Source organism: Trematomus bernacchii, unplaced genomic scaffold (genome assembly GCF_902827165.1).
Source record: "Trematomus bernacchii unplaced genomic scaffold, fTreBer1.1, whole genome shotgun sequence".
NCBI classification, from domain to species: Eukaryota; Metazoa; Chordata; class Actinopteri; order Perciformes; family Nototheniidae; genus Trematomus; species Trematomus bernacchii.
The window spans coordinates 3209229-3231016 of NW_022987582.1; the positions used below are offsets into that span (position 1 = coordinate 3209229).

At 36.9% G+C, this 21788-nt stretch overlaps 2 protein-coding genes across 5 annotated transcripts; both read left to right on the forward strand.

Annotated features, from left to right (window-relative positions):
- The first annotated feature begins 1771 nt into the window (after positions 1–1771).
- On the forward strand, positions 1772–20588 carry LOC117480245 (C-reactive protein-like). 3 transcript variants are annotated; one of them, XM_034127503.1, is made up of 5 exons: positions 17279–17307; positions 17430–17484; positions 17591–17693; positions 17785–18073; positions 20147–20588. In XM_034127503.1, exons 2-5 carry the CDS (start codon positions 17430–17432, stop codon positions 20363–20365), a joined length of 666 nt encoding a protein of 221 aa, XP_033983394.1. In that variant the 5' UTR covers positions 17279–17307; the 3' UTR covers positions 20366–20588. The 3 variants fall into 3 exon arrangements, with proteins under 3 accessions (XP_033983395.1, XP_033983394.1, XP_033983393.1); XM_034127504.1 differs by lacking the exons at positions 17279–17307; positions 17430–17484; positions 17591–17693; positions 17785–18073 and adding exons at positions 1772–1822; positions 2213–2315; positions 2407–2695; XM_034127502.1 differs by lacking the exons at positions 17279–17307; positions 20147–20588 and adding an exon at positions 18270–18539.
- Positions 5185–8090, forward strand: LOC117480240 (serum amyloid P-component-like). Of its 2 annotated transcripts, none has more exons than XM_034127494.1 (5): positions 5185–5252; positions 6001–6055; positions 6495–6597; positions 6689–6986; positions 7260–8090. In XM_034127494.1, exons 2-5 carry the CDS (start codon positions 6001–6003, stop codon positions 7482–7484), a joined length of 681 nt encoding a protein of 226 aa, XP_033983385.1. In that variant the 5' UTR covers positions 5185–5252; the 3' UTR covers positions 7485–8090. The 2 variants fall into 2 exon arrangements, with proteins under 2 accessions (XP_033983385.1, XP_033983386.1); XM_034127495.1 differs by lacking the exon at positions 5185–5252 and adding an exon at positions 5581–5878.
- Positions 20589–21788: the final 1200 nt, after the last annotated feature.

Consider the following 21788-nt stretch of genomic DNA (forward strand, 5'->3'; position numbering starts at 1 on the left):
AAATCGTGGGTCTAGGGCCAGAGGCAACGAGGCTGAGTCGGGCTGAGTATGCTAAACTAGAGAGAGCATCGCTGGCAAGGGGGCTACAACTACAACAAGATGGACATATTTGACCGTGATTTAATTGTAATACACGTTTCTTGTGTTAAAGGTGGGGTATGTAATTTTGAAGAAACCAGCTCGAGTGCGCTATAATTTGAAAATACACAGCTGGAAAAGATCTGCCACTTCCTTACAGAGCCCCTCCTCCAACACACACGAACGCGCACATGACCAATGAGGGCACGAGATAAGTTTGTGCACAGATGGAAGGCTGACAGGGAGGTAGGCCATCCAGTTATTTTAGCCGGGCCGGCTAAAATGATTGGTCGTGCTTTTTACAGTACTACGGCTTCCACAGATGACATTTTGTTATGGATTTTTTGTCAAAGCACTTAAGATATTTATTGCTATCGGGATGTTAAGAGCATTCCATGGAATATAACAAAAAGTGTATCTCGAGCCGGTTTCTCAAACTTACCTACCCTACCTTTAAACTAGGAGGTTCCTGATGAAATGTAGGGCAACAATTATCACAGTGTGCAATTAACGTGTAGTTAATTCCAGGAACAGGGAGACAAAACACTGAGAGCACAGCAGCCAAGGTTACAGGTGCGTGTGCTCAGTCAGGACAGTATGAACTGATAAACTGGGTCAAAGTTATGGACCTTGGAAAATATTTCCCCAACAGTCAATTTTGATAACCTAAAACCTTAGTCTAATAATATTTTGGTTCAATACTTAAATCAATGGGAATCTTCAGATTTGAGTGTGGACTTACACAACATCAATTACATCAATAACAATCACATTAAGAACAACATAATAAGATTGAAACATTCAATCACAATGATTGAGACAGCCAATCATAATAGAAAAATCATCTCTCGTCAGTGTTTGGAGCATGTTTTGTCAAAAGCATAATAATAAACACACAGATGCACAATAGCAAAAATATTTGTTTTAAACTAATATCTTTTATCATTTAACCATTTTTAACCATTAATCTCATTTATCAAACTATAAAATCAAAACCAGCTTGCAGCTTAAAGATTTACTTCAAGGCAATAACTAGTCAAAAGCATTTTAAACTTAGGATCATAAGAGATCCAGCTAAGGTATAACAATTCACAGTGGTGATTTGATCAATCTGTAATCTGCAAAATTGCAGTCACGGTGAGAGTTGGAGCTTTTGATGTCAAACACTGATGGGTTTATTCAGAGTATCGGCCGGAGAATTCACATCACAAGTCACGAGCCAGAGGGTCTGACTTCACGGTAGAGTTGCCACGTCAATTCTGAAGAACTCTACCCCAGACCCATGTATTTAGTTCAGAGAGAATAATCAACATTGTGCATAACAAGATAGAATCATAACACCTCTATCAGCTGACGCCAACAGGCAGGAACAGGGAGACAAAACACTGAGAGCACAGCAGCCAAGGTTACAGGTGTGTGTGCTCAGTCAGGACAGTATGAACTGATAAACTGGGTCAAAGTTATGGACTTTGGAAAATATTTCCCCAACAGTTTAAGGAAGCAGACAAAAGTATAAAACTCACAAGTCAGTACGGTGTTGCACAAATCACTCTGACACAGGATTCAAGGTAAGATCAAAGCATGACAAACAATGCACAATAGAGAATTTAAACATTATTGAATTATCATTATTATCATTATTATTATTGCATTAAGTTTCAGCATGTTGTTTTGTTTGTCTTTGTCTTAGATGGTGTGTATCTTCTACTGCTGATGCTCACAGCCTGTGCTGCCACTCCTCAAGGTGAACATTTCATCTTCATTTAAAAAAGAGAAAACCAAAGTAAAATATCACAAGAAAGATACATGCGAGTGGATCTTGAGTACAGGAGTTTGTTATCTTTAGACTGTGTGTGTGTGTGTGTGTGTGTGTGTGTGTGTGTGTGTGTGTGTGTGTGTGTGTGTGTGTGTGTGTGTGTGTGTGTGTGCGTGTGTAAACATACTGTAAATTACATTAACCTTAAAAACCTTTTATAATATTCCAACTGGACATTGGGGTTGTTACATGTACCACACAAAACTTTTTTTTCAAGCAGTAGGCCATTTATTAGGTCACTACAGCATATGCGCAATAATGTATTTCTGTATTGTAAAACTTTCACAAACATTTAACCTTTATTTTTTGTTTTTGTAGATCTCTCCGGTAAAATGTTTACCTTCCCTCAGGAAAGCAACACAGCTTATGTGAAACTGACACCAGAAAGAGTGGATTTTGGAGCTATAACTGTCTGTCTCAGGTAGTATGCAAAGTGCAAAGCCAATAAACATATCTATATAGAGTATAACTGAAAATAAATGCATTCAATTTTTTTATTTCAATTCCTGCAGGACCATTACAGACCTCAACAGGAACCACGCCCTTTTCTCTCTGTCTGCAACACCCTCTGATAATGCTTTTCTCATATTTAAGCCTACTGCTGATGGGATTCTAATCTATGTCCTTGGTCAAAAAGAAACATGTGGGGGAGAGGACTACAAAGTGAACACGTGGCACTCAATATGTTCTACATGGGACTCTGTGACCGGTGTGGTGCAGCTGTGGCTAGACAACAAGCCCTTCATTAGGAAATATTTTGGTGGAGTAAGAATCAGAAATCCTTCTATTGTCATTGGACAGGTAAGTTTAATTTATAAGTAAAATAGTTGATAGAATTCCAGAAATGTCTCTTGATTGGTTAAATTCTGATTCATTTATTCTGTGAAGTACTGATTGTAAAACAAAACATTTATTGCATGGAAATATTTTGTTCACAGCTCACTACAGAAGCACTTTCTATCAAAGCTGTTATCTTATCAGTCTGATCATTTTACAGGAGCAGGATTCCCATGGTGGAGGATTTGACAAAAAACAGTCTTTTGTTGGCATGATCTCTGATGTCCACATGTGGGACTACACCCTCTCCGCCTGTGAGATCCAGAAGTACATGGTTGACAGAAACCTAACTCCGGGTAATGTGCTCAATTGGAAGGCGCTGGACTACACAACCTACGGAAGAGTGCTGACGGAACTAAAAACCATTTGCTCATGTACAGAATAAATACAAACAAATATATAAATGTCATACTCCTGACGAGGCTTTTTCTTTTGAGTATGACATTCAAACACCCTGTAAACCTGAACAGTGCATTAATCAGCTTGATCAACACAATTACCTATTTTCTGATCACCATCTTAAATGTGTGTGTTTAATTTTTCTTATTAAATCTGCAAATTGTTATTTGTAACTAGATGACATTTGTGATATATCCTTTTGTCTGCCATGTTTGCTGCAACTTGTATGATGCTCTTCCTGACAGTTCATTAAAAATGGCACATTCTGCAGTCCTGTCTCCTGTCCGTCATTCTGACATAAATCATTTAATAATCTTCATTTCTTTGCATTTATTGTATAGTTTTGACATTTTATTATTATATCATGGTCTTACCAGAATCAATGTTAATACAAAAGTTCAAGGCCTAGACCTTAAGAGAATGGCTTGTGACTACAACTATTACGTCTAGATATTGATCCTTATTTTGTGGGTTTTTCACCCAACATTTTATAACTCCATTACATTTTTGTTCATAAGCCTTTTTCAAAAAAATAAAGGTTTAGATGGATTTAGGAACTCCCCCTCGATTCTATTGGCTCTAACGGTTCAAAAGTGGTGTCAATCATCAAAATCGACCGATGGGTTCCAGAGATATGGCAAATACACCCAAATGACCCCAGAAGTGGTTTTTTTCCCTAGACCTCTCTGAAAAGGTCAAATGCCACTTGTTTTACATCAATCTTGATACAGGGTACTTATTATATGTTATCGTTTGGATTCTTAAAGCTTTTAGTCTACTATCCCATCATTCAAGGGTGGTTTTCACTATAAGTAATGTTTTTTTTTGGGACGGAAACTATAATTTACATTTTTTTAGTATAATATGCCTTATGAACACCATCAATTACTAACGAGGAAGGATGAAAGAAAAAAACATGAAATTAACAACCACCATAAGGAAGCAGACAAAAGTATAAAACTCACAAGTCAGTACGGTGTTGCATAAATCACTCTGACACAGGATTCAAGGTAAGATCAAAGCATGACAAACAATGCACAATAGAGAATTTAAACATTATTGAATTATCATTATTATCATTATTATTATTGCATTAAGTTTCAGCATGTTGTTTTGTTTGTCTTTGTCTTAGATGGCGTTGTATCTTCTACTGCTGATGCTCACAGCCTGTGCTGCCACTCCTCAAGGTGAACATTTCATCTTCATTTAAAAAAGAGAAAACCAAAGTAAAATATCACAAGAAAGATACATGCGAGTGGATCTTGAGTACAGGAGTTGTTATCTTTAGACTTTTTGTTACTTACTTTTTGGGTATGTACAACATATTTAATCTCCTAATTGACTAGGATTATGGAAAATATTTCCCCAACAGTTCCTCTCTTTTTATCAATTTTGATAACCTAAAACCTTAGTCTAATAATATTTTGGTTCAATACTTAAATCAATGGGAATCTTCAGATTTGAGTGTGGACTTACACAACATCAATTACATTAATAACAATCACATTAAGAACAACATAATAAGATTGAAACATTCAATCACAATGATTGAGACAGCCAATCATAATAGAAAAATCATCTCTCGTCAGTGTTTGGAGCATGTTTTGTCAAAAGCATAATAATGAACCCACAGATGCACAATAGCAAAATATTTTTTTTAAACTAATATCTTTTATCATTTAACCATTAGATAATCTCATTTATCAAACTATAAAATCAAAACCAGCTTGCAGCTTAAAGATTTACTTCAAGGCAATAACTAGTCAAAAGCATTTTAAACTTAGGATCATAAGAGATCCAGCTAAGGTATAACAATTCACAGTGGTGATTTGATCAATCTGTAATCTGCAAAGTTGCAGTCACGGTGAGAGTTGGAGCTTTTGATGTCAAACACTGATGGGTTTATTCAGAGTATCGGCCGGAGAATTCACATCACAAGTCACGAGCACAGCAGCCAAGGTTACAGGTGTGTGTGCTCAGTCAGGACAGTCTGAACTGATAAACTGGGTCAAAGTTATGGACTTTGGAAAATATTTCCCCAACAGTTTAAGGAAGCAGACAAAAGTATAAAACTCACAAGTCAGTACGGTGTTGCACATATCACTCTGACACAGGATTCAAGGTAAGATCAAAGCATGACAAACAATGCACAATAGAGAATTTGAACATGACTGAATTATCATTATTATCATTATTATTATTGCATTAAGTTTCAGCTTGTTGTTTTGTAAAATGATTGGTCGTGTAAAGTATTACAAAAAGAAAGAGTTCGGTACAAAACTCAACTTTATAGCAAATACAAATATAAAATGAATGCAAAAATAAACTGAGACTAGAGACATAGAGACTAAGTCAATAATGTTAATGTTAACTATAATGTTAACTCACGTAAAATATACTGAATCACAATTAACATTGACAGTAAACTATTTTAGGGCATGTCAAGTAAATAATCGCTAAAAGTTTACAGAAGGTGCAGAATTATCCTTAAACAGAATGAAATGCACATTGATTATACGGTATGTGTAATATATTAATATATGAATAATGTACACTATAAAGATCATTGAGTCAGTCCTTGTTGTACTATAAAGTGAGAGAAGGCGTTACTGTCAGTAGAGTCCTCTGTTGTTGGAACTTAAAGATTATAAATCATGTTGCTTGGACTTTTTATGTCTATTTATGTAATTTCACTCAACCGCAAATACAGTACGGTGTTGCACAAATCACTCTGACACAGGATTCAAGGTAAGATCAAAGCATGACAAACAATGCACAATAGAGAATTTAAACATTATTGAATTATCATTATTATCATTATTATTATTGCATTAAGTTTCAGCTTGTTGTTTTGTTCGTCTTTGTCTTAGATGGCGTTGTATCTTCTACTGCTGATGGTCACAGCCTGTGCTGCCACTCCTCAAGGTGAACATTTCATCTTCATTTAAAAAAGAGAAAACCAAAGTAAAATATCACAAGAAAGATACATGCGAGTGGATCTTGAGTACAGGAGTTTGTTATATTTAGACTTTTTGTTACTTACGCTTACTTTTTGGGTATGTACAACATATTTAATCTCCTAATTGACTAGGATTAATCAAATATAAGATTTATATTAATAGCAACAATTAGGCAACATATATCGATCATATGAGTAACTTACCAGTAGGTCAATAGGAATACATCTAATGCGTTTGTCATAAAAACAATTACGCAAATTCAACATTACTCAAGTGATTTGATTGTTGGCTTCAACTTCACTAAACATCTTTTTATGAAACATTCAGATCCAATTTGTCAACTGAATGTCTTTTTGCTGATCCTACTTTCATATACTGATTTTAAATATCTCTCTTTCATATAGATCTGTCAGGTCAAATGTTTACCTTCCCGCAAGAAACTAACTCAGCTCATGTGAGGCTGACAACATCAAGACAGGTTCTGAGTGCTGTAACCCTCTGTTTCAGGTAGTGTTCAATATGAAATGACAACGAAAGGAACATACTGTGTCTCTGATGGGAATCATCATGTGTGATAATGTCTTTGTTTTGCCTACAGGGCCTTTACAGATCTCCGTAGAGAGATCCACCATTTCTCTTTGTCCACACCTTCCGCTGCCAATGATTTTTTGATTTGTAAGCTAGCTGCAACTGATAAGTTTGAAATGTGGATCAGGAATACAAAAATGGACTTCATAGTGCAGGGCTACAAACTGAATACTTGGCACTCACTTTGTTCCACCTGGGACTCTGGATCTGGACTGTTTCAGATGTGGTTAGACGGACAGCCCTCATCTAGGAGATTCATGAGCGCTGGATCCAGCATCAGTGGGCCCATTATAATTGTTTTAGGCCAGGTAAAGTTTAAAGCACAGGAATGTTTCTGCATTATGGGAAATGTGCTGACTAGCTTTTTTTGCAGAGAGTTATATAAGAGGAATAACACCATAGTCATACAATAGGTTAATAAAGCTTTTCTCATCTAACTCGAAGGTCAGCAAATACATTCCCACAAATGTCAACTCATCCCTATCTTGTGATGTGTTGTATCTGTTTAAACTATACAGTAAATCATAAAAACCTAGCATTGCAGAACAAAGCTGTTGGCTTACATTTTTTTCATTTCACAGGACCAGGATTCCCATGGTGGAGGGTTTGACATTGCTCAGTCTTTTGTTGGCATGATGTCTGATGTCCACATGTGGGACCACGTCCTCTCCCCCTGCGAGATCCAGAACTACGTGCATCATCTACACTTCCCCCCAGGGAACGTGCTCAACTGGAACGAGCTGGAGTTCCAGATCATCGGAAGAGTGCTGATTGAAGATAAACAAAAGGTCGAGACCTGCTATTAAACCTTATGCATAGAAAGTCAATAAACAATATGAAAATACATTCACTTAAGAGAGAATAACATCAATGCATTCAAATGAACTTTGAATACATCAAAAAAAGGTTTATAGATAGTCACCAAATTATTATTATTTATTTTAGATCAGGCATTACTCATATGTTTATAGTACAGTTGTAGAGTTGTTTTGTGTTTAATAATTATAATAATAATAATTTACCTGTACTACCAAAGCTTAACAAAACAATGTCAGGAAAATATGAGTTTTATAAACACCACAGATTATCTAAACTAAATGTCTATGTACGTCGTTTGCATAGGTAAGACTTTATAACTCTTTGACCATTTTTAAGCTTATTGTGTGATTTTTTAACTATCTTTAGTTGTTAGAAAATCTTAAGAATCGGATGGAGTTATTACAACCATATAAGTGTGTTTTTGTATACCATAAAAATAATATATATTAAGTGTACATTTTGCAATTCTGGGTAATTTCTTCATAAAATGTGGTCCGTGATCATTCTCCACAATGTCACCTGTTTATGTGGGTGCGGGGTTGCTTTGCTGTTTATTTTGACACCATATTTTTCAATAAATGTGTTCTCCAAAAGTTTTGCTTAATTTCCAGTGTAGAGATAATGAATGATTATTCTGACGCCCAGCAACACATATAGGGCTCAAGGAAGAAATGAACCCAAATGCACAAATTATAAGCAAGTTAAAGTCAACCTGGTCTCACCAGAATGCGTGACTCCACGACTCCTTAACACCACAGTGCGTGGTGGAGTAACGAACTTTGCTACATTTACGTGTCTGCACCACGCAAACAACCCCAATGTAAAGTGAATGAGGCTCCTTTGTCGTGGTGCACACACGCATTTCTACAACGTTCCGCAGTGAGCTTTTATTCTATACAACGTTTTTAAAATCTACTTTATAGCTTGTAGTAACTCACGGGAGGCTTCTTTTATTTTATTTGTATTCATAATAATTTTTATTTTTCGTCAGAATGTATTATGGTGCATTTACCAATTTTTGTTCTCAAAAAACAGTGCATTGTGTGTAATACAACTGTGATTTTTATTAAATTAGTTAGTTTTTAAGGAAGGCCAGAGCTTCAGCTGTGTCAAATAGATTGTTCCCTTTAGTTAACGTTATTTAAAAGATAATTATATTCCTATTTGATCATGTCCCCTTTATTGTATTACGGACCCAGAGAGCAATGTGAGCGTCCATTCCCATTGGATAACGGAGGATTTTACACCCGGAAGTAAGTATTCTCCTTACTGTCGATTGATTTTATTTACAGTGATATCTGCACTACTCATCAACTCAAAAACACCAGATTATCCTTGTTAATTACACAACATTGATTGGTTTATATTGTGTACAATGCTTTTGTATTTTCCCCTTTCGATTCGGAGAAACAAATATTTGTTCGGAGTTTTTGGATGGCAGAAGACACTACACTACCCTGAATCCTCAGCTATGGGACTACACCATGTGCTTAGAACGTGTCCTACCCATAGACTGTATATATAAAGGTCCTACCCCTTAGGTCACAGGCTCCTCCAACAGACAAACTAGTGCAGTAAATACAAAAAGAAAAATAGTAAAATAGTAAAAAGTGAAATAGTGCAATAAGAGTCTATATACAAGTGATTGGAATATGATATATTAGATAAATAATTTCTAAGTAGCAGCCAGATGAATGTTATGGATGTTGTTTCAAAGTTCAGGTGTTTAATAGTCTTATGGCCTGTGGGATGAAGCTGTCCCTGAGTCTGGTGGTTTTAGTCCGGATGCTGCGGTACCGCCTGCCAGACGGCAGCAGACAGAACAGTTTGTGGCTGGGGTGATGGGGGTCTTTTATAATCCTGAGGGCTTTCTTTAAGGTTAACCAGGTATTTTTACTCCACTACATTTATTTTAGTTACTTTACAGATTTGGATTAATGATATGAAATATAAACAACCCTTAAATCAGACTTTAGTTACACCTGAGTAAAATTCAGTGAAGGTGATTGCCAAGTGCCAACAATCAGGCGAGATATTTGGTAGTGGGTGCTTGAGAAGACTAAATATTTATCTGCAGATCCCTATAAAGTATATTCATTACTCGTTATTCTCTACTAATAGTTAATTAAAAACTGTATATAATGGCTATTTTGCACATCCCTTTCAAGATTTCAAGATTTTCTAACGTTTATTGACATATCATATACACAACTACGGTGTAGTTATGCAATGAATGAAAAATGTGGGTCACAGGTTCCTCAACAGGGCATTACAAGACATCTATCGATATCTGTGTACCTCCACCATTAAACATATTCTGCACATTTCTTATACTATCTACATACATCTTATAAGAGTATAATTAATATGTATAATATCAGTTAAAATAAGTGCTTCAACATAGTTAACATTGCAGGAAAGTTGATTGTCAAGTTCCAAAACAAACCATGCAATATATTAGACGTTAAGTACTTTGTCAGGCTTAATATCTGTAGATACCCCCAAAGCTTTTTTCTTATTTAAAAGAAGACCTTAACCGAAAGTATTCTTTAATGTTTAAATAAAGCCTTATTAGTTTGTCTGTTTTGCACATCCTCCTATCAGGCACTAAACTGTTTTATTGTAGAGATCACTTACAGTATCTTCTTGATATTTTCTATTCTATATTATTTATATCATTGACCTTCCACTTTCCCACTATATTAAGAGTATGTACTCTTAATATTTAAATGTTTTCATCAAATATAACACATTCAAAATGCTTTACAAAAATGAAAGACATTAAGAAAAAGGCATTTTAAAACAGTTATTAAAAAGCAACACAATCTACCTGCATTGCAATTACTCTAAACGTGTAATAACGTGCTTTAACCAGTAGGAGGTGCGGGTTAAAAAGCTGTCAAGTTTACAGTGTTAACAAAATAAAATATACTGCTGTTTCTGGTTTAGTTTACGACGGATATATTCTGTTATTGTTTTGATATTTGTAACACAAAAGCGATGTAAAAAACCCACAGCAACACAGAAAAGATGGTCTTAACATGACCCAGTCTAGTAGTTAATAAAAAACAATAATATCAAAACAAATTATTACTACTAACTTTATTGTGAAATTAAAACATATCGGTAAAATAATAGTTTCCGGTCTATTCTGAGGCCCGATCTCTGTAGATAAATAAAGAACTACGACAGATGTGTAATGTTTAATGCAGCCAAACCATTCATTACAATGCATTCATGTGATGACTTTCAAAGAGTCATCACATAGCAGCAAGCACTGCTGAATAAAGTATGATTTTATCTTTTCCGAAACGTTTTTTTTCCATATGGAATGCAATTGGAGGTCAACCAATCACAGAGCTTGACGCAAAGCGGAACAATAGCTGAGGATTCTGGGTAGTGTAGTGTCTTCGGCCATCCTAAACTCTGAACACATATTTGTTTCTCCGAATCGAAGGGGAAAATTACAAAAGCATTGTACACAATTTAAACCAATCAATGTTGTGTAATTAACAAGGATAATCTGGTGTTTTTGAGTTGATGAGTAGTGCAGATATCACTATAAAATCAATCGACAGTAAGGAGAATACTTACTTCCGGGTGTAAAATCCTCCGTTATCCAATGGGAATGGACGCTCACATTGCTCTCTGCGTCCGTAATACAATAAAGGGGACATGATCAAATAGGAATATAATTATCTTTTAAATAACGTTAACTAAAGGGAACAATCTATTTGACTCAGTTGAAGCTCTGGCCTTCCTTAAAAATGAACTAATTTAATAAAAATCACAGTTGTATTACACACAATGCACTGTTTTTGCCGATTTTCGGGACTCGTGACTCGACTCGGACTCGCGCACTGATTGACACGACTCGGACTTGGACTCGTGAATTCTCGCGCACGATGACTTGGACTCGGACTCGGACTCATGAATTATCGCGTACGCTGACTTGGACTCGGGTTGCGGTCGAATAGTCCAAAAATCAGCTCCTAAGTTCTAACCCTATCGTCTATTCCTTGACCTCTGAGTGAAACGTCATGGGGTTAAGGGATAGTGGATAGGAGAATTCAAAAGGACTTAGGAGAAGAGACTGCGGTACTTTAGAGAATCCGACTGCACTTTCACTATCCGACGTGTTTATGATGCGCCAGCGGAGGTCATAAATGTGCGCCTGCTGCTGTGGTGAAACTATGGAAACTACAGTTTTCTATACAGCGGGGATGTTTAATAAGAACGAGGGACTACTGTAAACTCATCTAGAGACTCTGCACCGTGCTCTGATGCTGTTGTTTTATGCTTTATGAACGGGGACAACAGAGAAACATATTCTTCATGACCAAAGTTGGAATTGAAATAAAAAAGGAAAGTGAAACTTATGCTCGTCACCCTCTCTCTCCGGTCCACATTAATACAAATGATCCCAATACGTATGATTGTATGAAAAGATCTTAAAATCAATACAAATGTATTTATTATAAACGTTAGTCCTTAACATCTATCACTGTGTATATCACCATTCAAACATCTTTTAAATGTTGAACAAACCCCACACAGCTCAGTAAAGACTATGAAATGTTGACTTTATTTGATCATTTCAGTAAAAACTAACGTTCATATTTCTCTTTTTGATTATAATACTGATGAACGTTCAAAACAAAGCACTTTGGCAACTTACCACTTACGTTTTGAAATGCTTAATAAGCACCGTAACTTTCATGATATCATTTCTCGTTCATAATCGGTTGTTTCCCTGAACGGCCGACTGTTGTGTGACGGCAAATGCCGCGGCCGCAAGGCATTGTGGGGCAGCATTTTCTCCTCTCCTTTCGGTTAGGGAGGTCCAGTGGTTCCTAAGCTAAAGGAGGTTATAAAGGAAGTTTGAAACCTCCTTTCCTTTCATTTAGAGAATTCGAACGGCACTTATCATGGCTGCCACTGAGGGACCTCCGGGTCATTTCACTCCGTTAGGAAGGTTCCTAAGCTAAATGGACTATTCGACCGCAACCTAAATCTTTATCAGTAAATAGAATAGAATAGAATAGGGAGGGATGAAACCCTCTTTAATGGTCACACATGCAGAGCACACAGCACACACAGTGAAATTTGGCCTCTGCTTTTAACCCATCCTAGTACCAGGAGTCTAGTACTAGGAGCAGTGGGCAGCTATTGTACAGCGCCCGGGGACCGGTTTAAACCGATTTAACCGGTAAAAGTTCCTTCAAAATAAGAGTCCCGATCTTATTACTATCAAAATAAACGTGCAAAACGAAAACTTCACCATAGGAAAATATTGGCATACAAATATAATCACTTCTCTAAAAGGTAACTCATTTTAAATATAGTTTATTTATATATAATAATAATAATATTAATATTAGTAATAAGCTTTATATTTGTATAGCACCTATTACAAGAATGGTAGCCAAACTGGCTTCACAGCAGTCCAATAGACACATTAGTATAACATGACAGGATAAAAGCAATGTAGAGGAGCAGCTACATTTCAACACATATATCCACGAAGATTAATACATGAAGACTTGTGACTCGGACTTGACTTGGACTCTTCTTAGGTGACTCGGACTTGGACTCGGACTCGAACACAGGTAATGATGACTCAGACTCGGACTCGGACTCGAACACAGGTGATGATGACTCGGACTCGGACTCGACTCGGACACTCCTTGGGTGACTCGGACTTGGACTCGGACTCGACTACGACTCTCCCTTGGTGACTCGGACTTGGACTCGGACTCGAAGAGTGGTGACTCGAGAGTGACTTGGACTCGTGAATTGGTGACTTGACTACAACACTGCCCACTACTACTTATTTTGGATTTTAAAATAAAGGCAGAGATGCTGCTCCATGACTGCTGTGCAGGGCCGGCCCTAGACTTTTGGGGGCCCTAAGCGAGCTTTGGCTTGGGGGCCCCCCTCACTCTAGCACGTTCTCACTTCACACAACATGGAACCAACTTTTGTCTTATGATGTTAGCATAAGCACACATATTGTATAAATAAGCATGTAAACACCGTGAACCTAACATCCTCTAGGGGGGTCCTCACCTCCTCTAGGGGGGTCCGGGGGCATGCTCCCCCGGGATTTTTTTTTTTTAAATATTGAAGTTAAAAGCATGAATCTGGTGCACTTTGAGAGCAACATTAAGAGATCTATGGATACATCTCTCAACACCCATATGAAACAGAACTGTAAACAGATTTTTCTTTATGGATATTTTACAAATCACTCCCCTTTTAAACTGTATTCTTGTTTTGTCATATAGTATTTCATAACTGTTTTTCATTTATTCTCTCTGGCTGTCCATCTCATAATGTTCACATACAAACTAGCTGTCAATAGGAATATCATTCAGAAGAATTATAATTTCATGCAAAAATCGGTCACAAAAAGAGTTTGCACATATAAATTCAATGTGTTGTTATGGCAACGTCAGTGGCCAAACAGCCACATTTACTGCTGCAAATACGTTCAAACATGCTGTCGAAACGTAAAGCAGTGGCAACTATGCCACCATTTCAGCTGACTTTTTCTCATAAATACTGTCACATAACATCCATATATTTCAGTGCTGCTTAGCTAAGCTAACTATGAAACACTTTAACTGACAGGACTCAGGATCAACTGTGTACTGTAAGGTAGCTTCTAGCTTCATGTCGAACAGTAAGTCAACATTTCCCAGAGAGCGTTCTTTGAAATCACCAGGTAACGCTAAAAAACATTACATTTAGATTGTATGACAAAGCGTTTATTTAATATATCTGGCTAACTATAGCTACTTGCTAACGGTTTAGCTTACCCCCGCGATTCAAAGTAACGTCAACGCAGCTGTAATTTCTCCTGGCTCAAGTGCTGGCTCTGGGGTTGTTGTGTGAACCACCACTTGACAATTGTTGTCTTTTTTAAGAACAAATGTTCTTATGTCCATCTTCAAAAACTCTGAGTCTGAGACTGACAGTTTATTTTAAACATTGTCACAGCTCACAGGATAGGTACCTGTCAGCCAGACAGATGTTTATTTCCATTCAACTCTCTGGTTGGTCTGGTGTCTTGCCTCTGTTGCATTCACTGAACACGGGAAATGACAATCCTGCCGTCCTCTCTAGTGTCATGATGAGGTTCAGGTAAAGCACGGTTAATGTATTATATGATTGACTCAATAATATATATATATTTTTTCAGTTTTTGCTAGGGGGCCCTTAGTGGCTGAGGGGCCCTAAGCGGCCGCTTATGTCGCTTAATGGGTCGGGCCGGCTCTGCTGCTGTGTATAATACCCTGACAACTTCATAATATTGTGCTGTGGAGCTGTCAGCTTGTTTGAAAGGTCATTTGCCCCCTACTGGCCAACAAGTGATAAATAAAGCTTTAATTAAAATAGTTGTTTTTTTTAAATATTATAATAGTATAAACATGTTCATTCAATCAGACAGCAATACCTTGTAGTAACTCCCTTATATGTAATCGGCCTTTACTAAAATCCTACATTTCCTCTGTGTTTTATCAGTTCTCCCAGTTCTTTGTTAGTAAATCAAACACACTCTCCCATGGACTTCTGATTGTTCATGCAAGTTATTCTATGCAAAGAGATTTCGGCAGTCTCTCAACTTGTAAAACTGCTAATCTGTCCCATGGTTCTTGAGAAGAAACCGACAGAGATTGAGCCTTTCTGTACCTCTTCAAATCATTAGCAGAAGTAAAACAACAGCCATTTCCTCATCAAATTAGGATGCCCATTAACTGTTGTAATGAATACACTACTTTTGATTCTCCTGTTGAATCAATTTAGTATTTTGTTCTGCATATGAACTCTAAAGAGTCTCTTGTGTTAAAGGTGGGGTATGTAATTTTGAAGAAACCAGCTCGAGTGCGCTATCATTTGAAAATACACAGCTGGAAAAGATCTGCCACTTCCTTACAGAGCCCCTCCTCCAACACACACGAACGCGCACATGACCAATGAGGGCACGAGATAAGTTTGTGCACAGATGGAAGGCTGACAGGCAGGTAGCCGGGCCGGCTAAAATGATTGGTCGTGCTTTTTAAAGTACTACGGCTTCCACAGATGTCATTTTGTTATGGATTTTTTGTCAAAGCACTTAAGATATTCATTGCTATCGGGATGTTAAGAGCATTCCATGGAATATAACAAAAAGTGTATCTCTTGCCGGTTTCTCAAACTTACCTACCCCACCTTTAAACTAGGAGGTTCCTGATGAAATGTAGGGCAACAATTATCACAGTGTGCAATTAACGTGTAGTTAATTTTTGTTTCTCTACATGAATTGGAAACTTTTCTCAGTAATTTACCCATCTAAATTGATTAAAACTGACACATACAATATGTATACCACTCCACAAGAGTCACAAGAAATTAAATAATAATAGTTATAGCTGGAAATAATTGGTTTTCTGCATGTCCATGTGTCTTTGTAATTAAATGCATGAATACTCTTGGTTTAGGAGTGGGAGTAGTGAGAGCTTTGCATGTATTTAGTCATAAACTGAAGTATAATGACAATAGGTACAAAACTCAACTTTATAGCAAATACAAATATAAAATGAATGCAAAAATAAACTGAGACTAGAGACATAGAGACCAAGTCAATAATGTTAATGTTAACTATAATGTTAACTCACGTAAAATATACTGAATCACAATTGACATTGACAGTAAACTATTTTAGGGCATGTCAAGTAAATAATCGCTAAAAGTTTACAGAAGGTGCAGAATTATCCTTAAACAGAATGAAATGCACATTGATTATACGGTATGTGTAATATATTAATATATGAATAATGTACACTATAAAGATCATTGAGTCTGTCCTTGTTGTACTATAAAGTGAGAGAAGGCGTTACTGTCAGTAGAGTCCTCTGTTGTTGGAACTTAAAGATTATAAATCATGTTGCTTGGACTTTTTATGTCTATTTATGTAATTTCACTCAACCACAAATATAAACCTGTTTGACGCTACAGGAAAAAAGCCAGCAGGTCATCAAAGTTATGGGATGTAATGTCTCAACACCATGAATATGTGTACACATTTTCATGGCTGTGTTCTTCACTGGTTTTTCTTCTCTTGTTTGATTTTGATTTGTAGTTGTGAATAAGCAGCTCAAAGTCTATTTTGATAAGTATAATATGCCGCATGAACACCATGAATTGCCTACAAGGAAGCATAAAAGAAAAAAACATGAAGATAAGAACCAGAATAAGGAAGAAGCACTCATAAAAGCTAATGAAATAGGTGAGAAAAAGATTATAGAATAACAAAAAAGGTTACGTTCAACAACTGAACAACTAAAATAAATTGATTAACACAAATTGAGACGAGAGAGAAAGTCAATATCGCAAAAGTTTTACAAAAATGTTCAGTTATCCTTAAACAGAATGAAATGTACATTTATTATATGTGTATTATATTAAAATGAAATAATGTACACAATACGATTTTTATTAGAGATATGATGAATACATGTAATACAGATGTAGTCCATGTGAGCATTCTGTCATCGTTGTACTATAAAGTGAGATAAGGCGTTTATTTTCATGGCTGTGTTCTTTACTGTCTTTTCTTCTCTTGTTTGTTTTTGATTTTAGGTTGTGATTAAGCGGTTCAAAGTCTATTTTTTAAGTATAATATGCCTTATGAACACCATAAATTACTAACGAGGAAGGATGAAAGAAAAAACATGAAATTAATAACCACCATAAGGAAGCAGACAAAAGTATAAAACTCACAAGTCAGTACGGTGTTGCACAAATCACTCTGACACAGGATTCAAGGTAAGATCAAAGCATGACAAACAATGCACAATAGAGAATTTAAACATGACTGAATTATCATTATTATCATTATTATTATTGCATTAAGTTTCAGCATGTTGTTTTGTTTGTCTTTGTCTTAGATGGCGTTGTATATTCTACTGCTGATGCTCACAGCCTGTGCTGCCACTCCTCAAGGTGAACATTTCATCTTCATTTAAAAAAGAGAAAACCAAAGTAAAACATCACAAGAAAGATACATGCGAGTGGATCTTGAGTACAGGAGTATTTTTTGTTTTTGTAGATCTCTCCGGTAAAATGTTTACCTTCCCTCAGGAAAGCAACACAGCTTATGTGCAACTGACACCAAAAAGAGTGGATTTCGGAGCTATAACTGTCTGTCTCAGGTAGTGTGCAAAGTGCAAAGCCAATGAACATATCTATATAGAGTATAACTGAAAATGAATGTATTCAATTTTTTTCTTTCAATTCCTGCAGGACCATTACAGACCTCAACAGGAACCACGTCCTTTTCTCTCTGTCAACACCCTCTGGTTCGGATGCTTTTCTCATATTCAAGTCTACTATTGATGAGATTCTAATCTATGTCCATGGTCCACCTGGAACATTTGGGGGAGAGGACTACAAAGTGAACACGTGGCACTCAATATGTTCTACATGGGACTCTGTGACCGGTGTGGTGCAGCTGTGGCTAGACAACAAGCCCTTCATTAGGAAATATGTTGGTGGAGCAAGAATCAGAAATCCTTCTATTATCATTGGACAGGTAAGTTTAATTTATAAGTAAAATAGTTGATAGAATTCCAGAAATGTCTCTTGATTGGTTAAATTCTGATTCATTTATTCTGTGAAGTACTGATTGTAAAACAAAACATTTACTGCATGGAAATATTTTGTTCACAGCTCACTACAGAAGCACTTTCTATCAAAGCTGTTATCTTATCAGTCTGATCATTTTACAGGAGCAGGATTCCCATGGTGGAGGATTTGACAAAACACAGTCTTTTGTTGGCATGATGTCTGATGTCCACATGTGGGACTACACCCTCTCCGCCTGTGAGATCCAGAAGTACATGCTTGACAGAAACCTAACTCCGGGTAATGTGCTCAATTGGAAGGCGCTGGACTACAGAACCTACGGAAGAGTGCTGACGGAAAAAAAAAACACTTGCTCATGTACAGAATAAATACAAAAAAATATATAAATGTCATACTCCTGACGAGGCTTTTTCTTTTGAGTATGAAATTCAAACACCCTGTCAGCTCGATCAACACATTTACCTAATTTCTGACCACCATCTTAAATGTGTGTGTTTAATTTTTCTTATTAAATCTACAAATTGTTATTTGTAATTAGATGACATTTGTGATATATCCTTTTGTTTGCCATGTTTGCTGCAACTTGTATGATGCTCTTCCTGACAGTTCATTCAAAATGGCACATTCTGCAGTCCTGTCTCCTGTCCGCCATTCTGACATAAATCATTTAATAATCTTAATTTCTTTGCATTTATTGTATAGTTTTGACATTTTATTATTATATCATGGTCTTACCAGAATCAATGTTAATACAAAAGTTCAAGGCCTAGACCTTAAGAGAATGGCTTGTGACTACAACTATTACGTCTATATATTGATCCTTATTTTGTGGGTTTTTCACCCAACATTTTATAACTCCATTACATTTCACAAGCCTTTTTCAAAAAACACATGTTTAGATGGATTTAGGAACTCCCCCTCGATTATATTGGCTCTAACGGTTCAAAAGTGGTGTCAATCATCAAAATCGACCGATGGGTTCCAGAGATATGGCAAATCCACCCAAATGACCCCAGAAGTGGGTTTTTTTCCCCTAGACCTCTCTGAAAAAGTCATAATTCACTTGTTTTGCATCAATCTTGATACAGGGTACTTATTATATGTTATCGTTTGGATTCTTAAAGCTTTTAGTCTACTATCCCATCATTCAAGGGTGGTTTTCACTATAAGTAATGGGGTTTCTTTTGGGACGGAAACTATAATTTACATTTTATTTCTATGTTCAATCTGAATTTACTTTAAAATAAAAACATCTATATAGATTCTGACTTTTCTACATCCAACTCACAGGTTTATTGTCACGAACGAGCTGAGAACCAAAATGCAACACGGGAGACCAGGGAAAGTCGGTAACCAGCTTTATTATAAATTGTTTCCAATGAAAAGTTCTGGTGTAAGACAAACCAGCAGACAGTAGGCAAAGGGCTAGTCGGGGACAGGCGAGGGTTCCAGGAGTAGGCAAGACGGGAGACGCAGGTACCGGCAGGGTCAGGGAGCAGGCGAGGCAGAATAGTCCGGGTACAGGTAGGGTCAGGAAACAGGCGAAGCAGGCTGGTCAGGGACAGGCAAGGTCGAAACCGGGAGAGCAATCTGGGAGGTAATGCTGGAAAGAACTGCATGCTGCGAAGTACGATCTGGCACTGAGGTGAGAGTGAAGGGGGCCTATACTAGTGGAGCTGATGGGTGTAACAGAGTGTGAGAGAGAAACAGGGTGTGACTACCAGGTGAAGGTGGCTGAGAAATGCTAATGCAGAAAATAGGTGAGTGAGGGAGCAGACTGTGACATTTATCATTGCTTTGAGAAGAAATATTATTAATTTACTCCTTTTGGAAGTTTAATTTATAAGTAAAATGTTGATAGAATTCCAGAAATGTCTCTTGATTGGTTAAATTCTGATTCATTTATTCTGTGAGGTACTGATTGTAAAACAAAACATTTAATGCATGGAAATATTTTGTTCACAGCTCACTACAGAAGCACTTTCTATCAAAGCTGTTATCTTATCAGTCAATTTTGCAGGAGCAGGATTCCCATGGTGGAGGATTTGACAAAACACAGTCTTTTGTTGGCATGATCTCTGATGTCCACATGTGGGACTACACCCTCTCCGCCTGTGAGATCCAGAACTACGTGGATGAACTAAACTTCACTCCGGGGAATGTGCTCAACTGGAGCGAGCTGGATTTCCAGATCACTGGAAGAGTGCTGACAGAAGATAAACAAATGACCTGTCACTAAACTTGTAAAGTTTGAAAAAGTGAATGCTTTAATTTCTGATTAAACCTAATGATGTCAGCATGAGTTTTTGATGGTTCAGATCAATTGTTTCCTGCCTGTGCTAGACTGAGCAAAACATTACTCCAAGGTTCAGCTCAGGCTACAACAAGGTCTGTGTAGGCTAGAGTTACCCGAACCATGTTTCTTTTGACACCATATTTTTCAATAAATGTGTTCTACAAAAGTTTTGCTTCATTTCCAGTGTAGAGATAATGAATGATTATTCTGACCCCCAGCAACATATAGGGCTCAAGGAAGAAATGAACCCAAATGCACAAATTATAAGCAAGTTAAAGTAAAGTAAAAGGTATGTTTACTTTGTCGTTGAACACTTAAGTGCTTTGTCACAGGAAAACAAAAGGACATGGTCATGAGAAATATGTTTGATGAGGATGTGACAGGAAAAATGTGGTTTGGAGGTCACGTGACACGCAAGAAAACCAGCAGATTGGCAAATGTGATTAAAAAGTTACAAATAAACTGACATGCTTGTGTTAAGACTTAAAAAGACTACAAACCGATTACGTATGTCTTTCAATAATGAACATTTCAAAAGGCCATATTGATTTATCTCAAATATCATATTCAGAAGTGTATTACAAGGTGCAGAGAAACAGTTCTCAATTGAACGTCAATCTGCCATTGAGTTTTCTTGCTAACTTTTCTTGCTAAATGACCACATGTGTACAATGCTTGTGGTGATATTCAGACAGAGAGTAATCACGGCATCTTTACGCAGACATTTAAACAAACTACCACTTGGCCTACAGCACATGTTTTGTAAAGTTCAGTGTTACTCCCCACTACTACTTATTTCGGTTTTTAAAATAAAGGCAGAGATGCTGCTCCATGACTGCTGTGCAGGGCCGGCCCTAAGCGAGCTTTGGCTTGGGGGCTCTAGCACGTTCTCACTTCACACAACACGGAAACACATTGTGTCTTATGATGTTAGCATAAGCACACATATTGTATAAATAAGCATGTAAACACCGTGGACCTAACATCCTCTAGGGGGGTCCTCACCTCCTCTAGGGGGGTCCGGGGGCATGCTCCCCCGGGAAGATTTTTTTTTAAATATTGAAGTTAAAAGCATCAATCTGGTGCACTTTGAGAGCAACATTAAGAGATCTATGGATACATCTCTCAACACCCATATGAAACAGAACTGTAAACAGATTTTTCTTTATGGATATTTTACAAATCACTCCCCTTTTAAACTGTATTCTTGTTTTGTCATATAGTATTTCATAACTGTTTTTCATTTATTCTCTCTGGCTGTCCATCTCATAATGTTCACATAAAAACTAGCTGTCAATAGGAATATCATTCAGAAGAATTATAATTTCATGCAAAAATCTGTCACAAAAGAGTTTGCACATTTAAA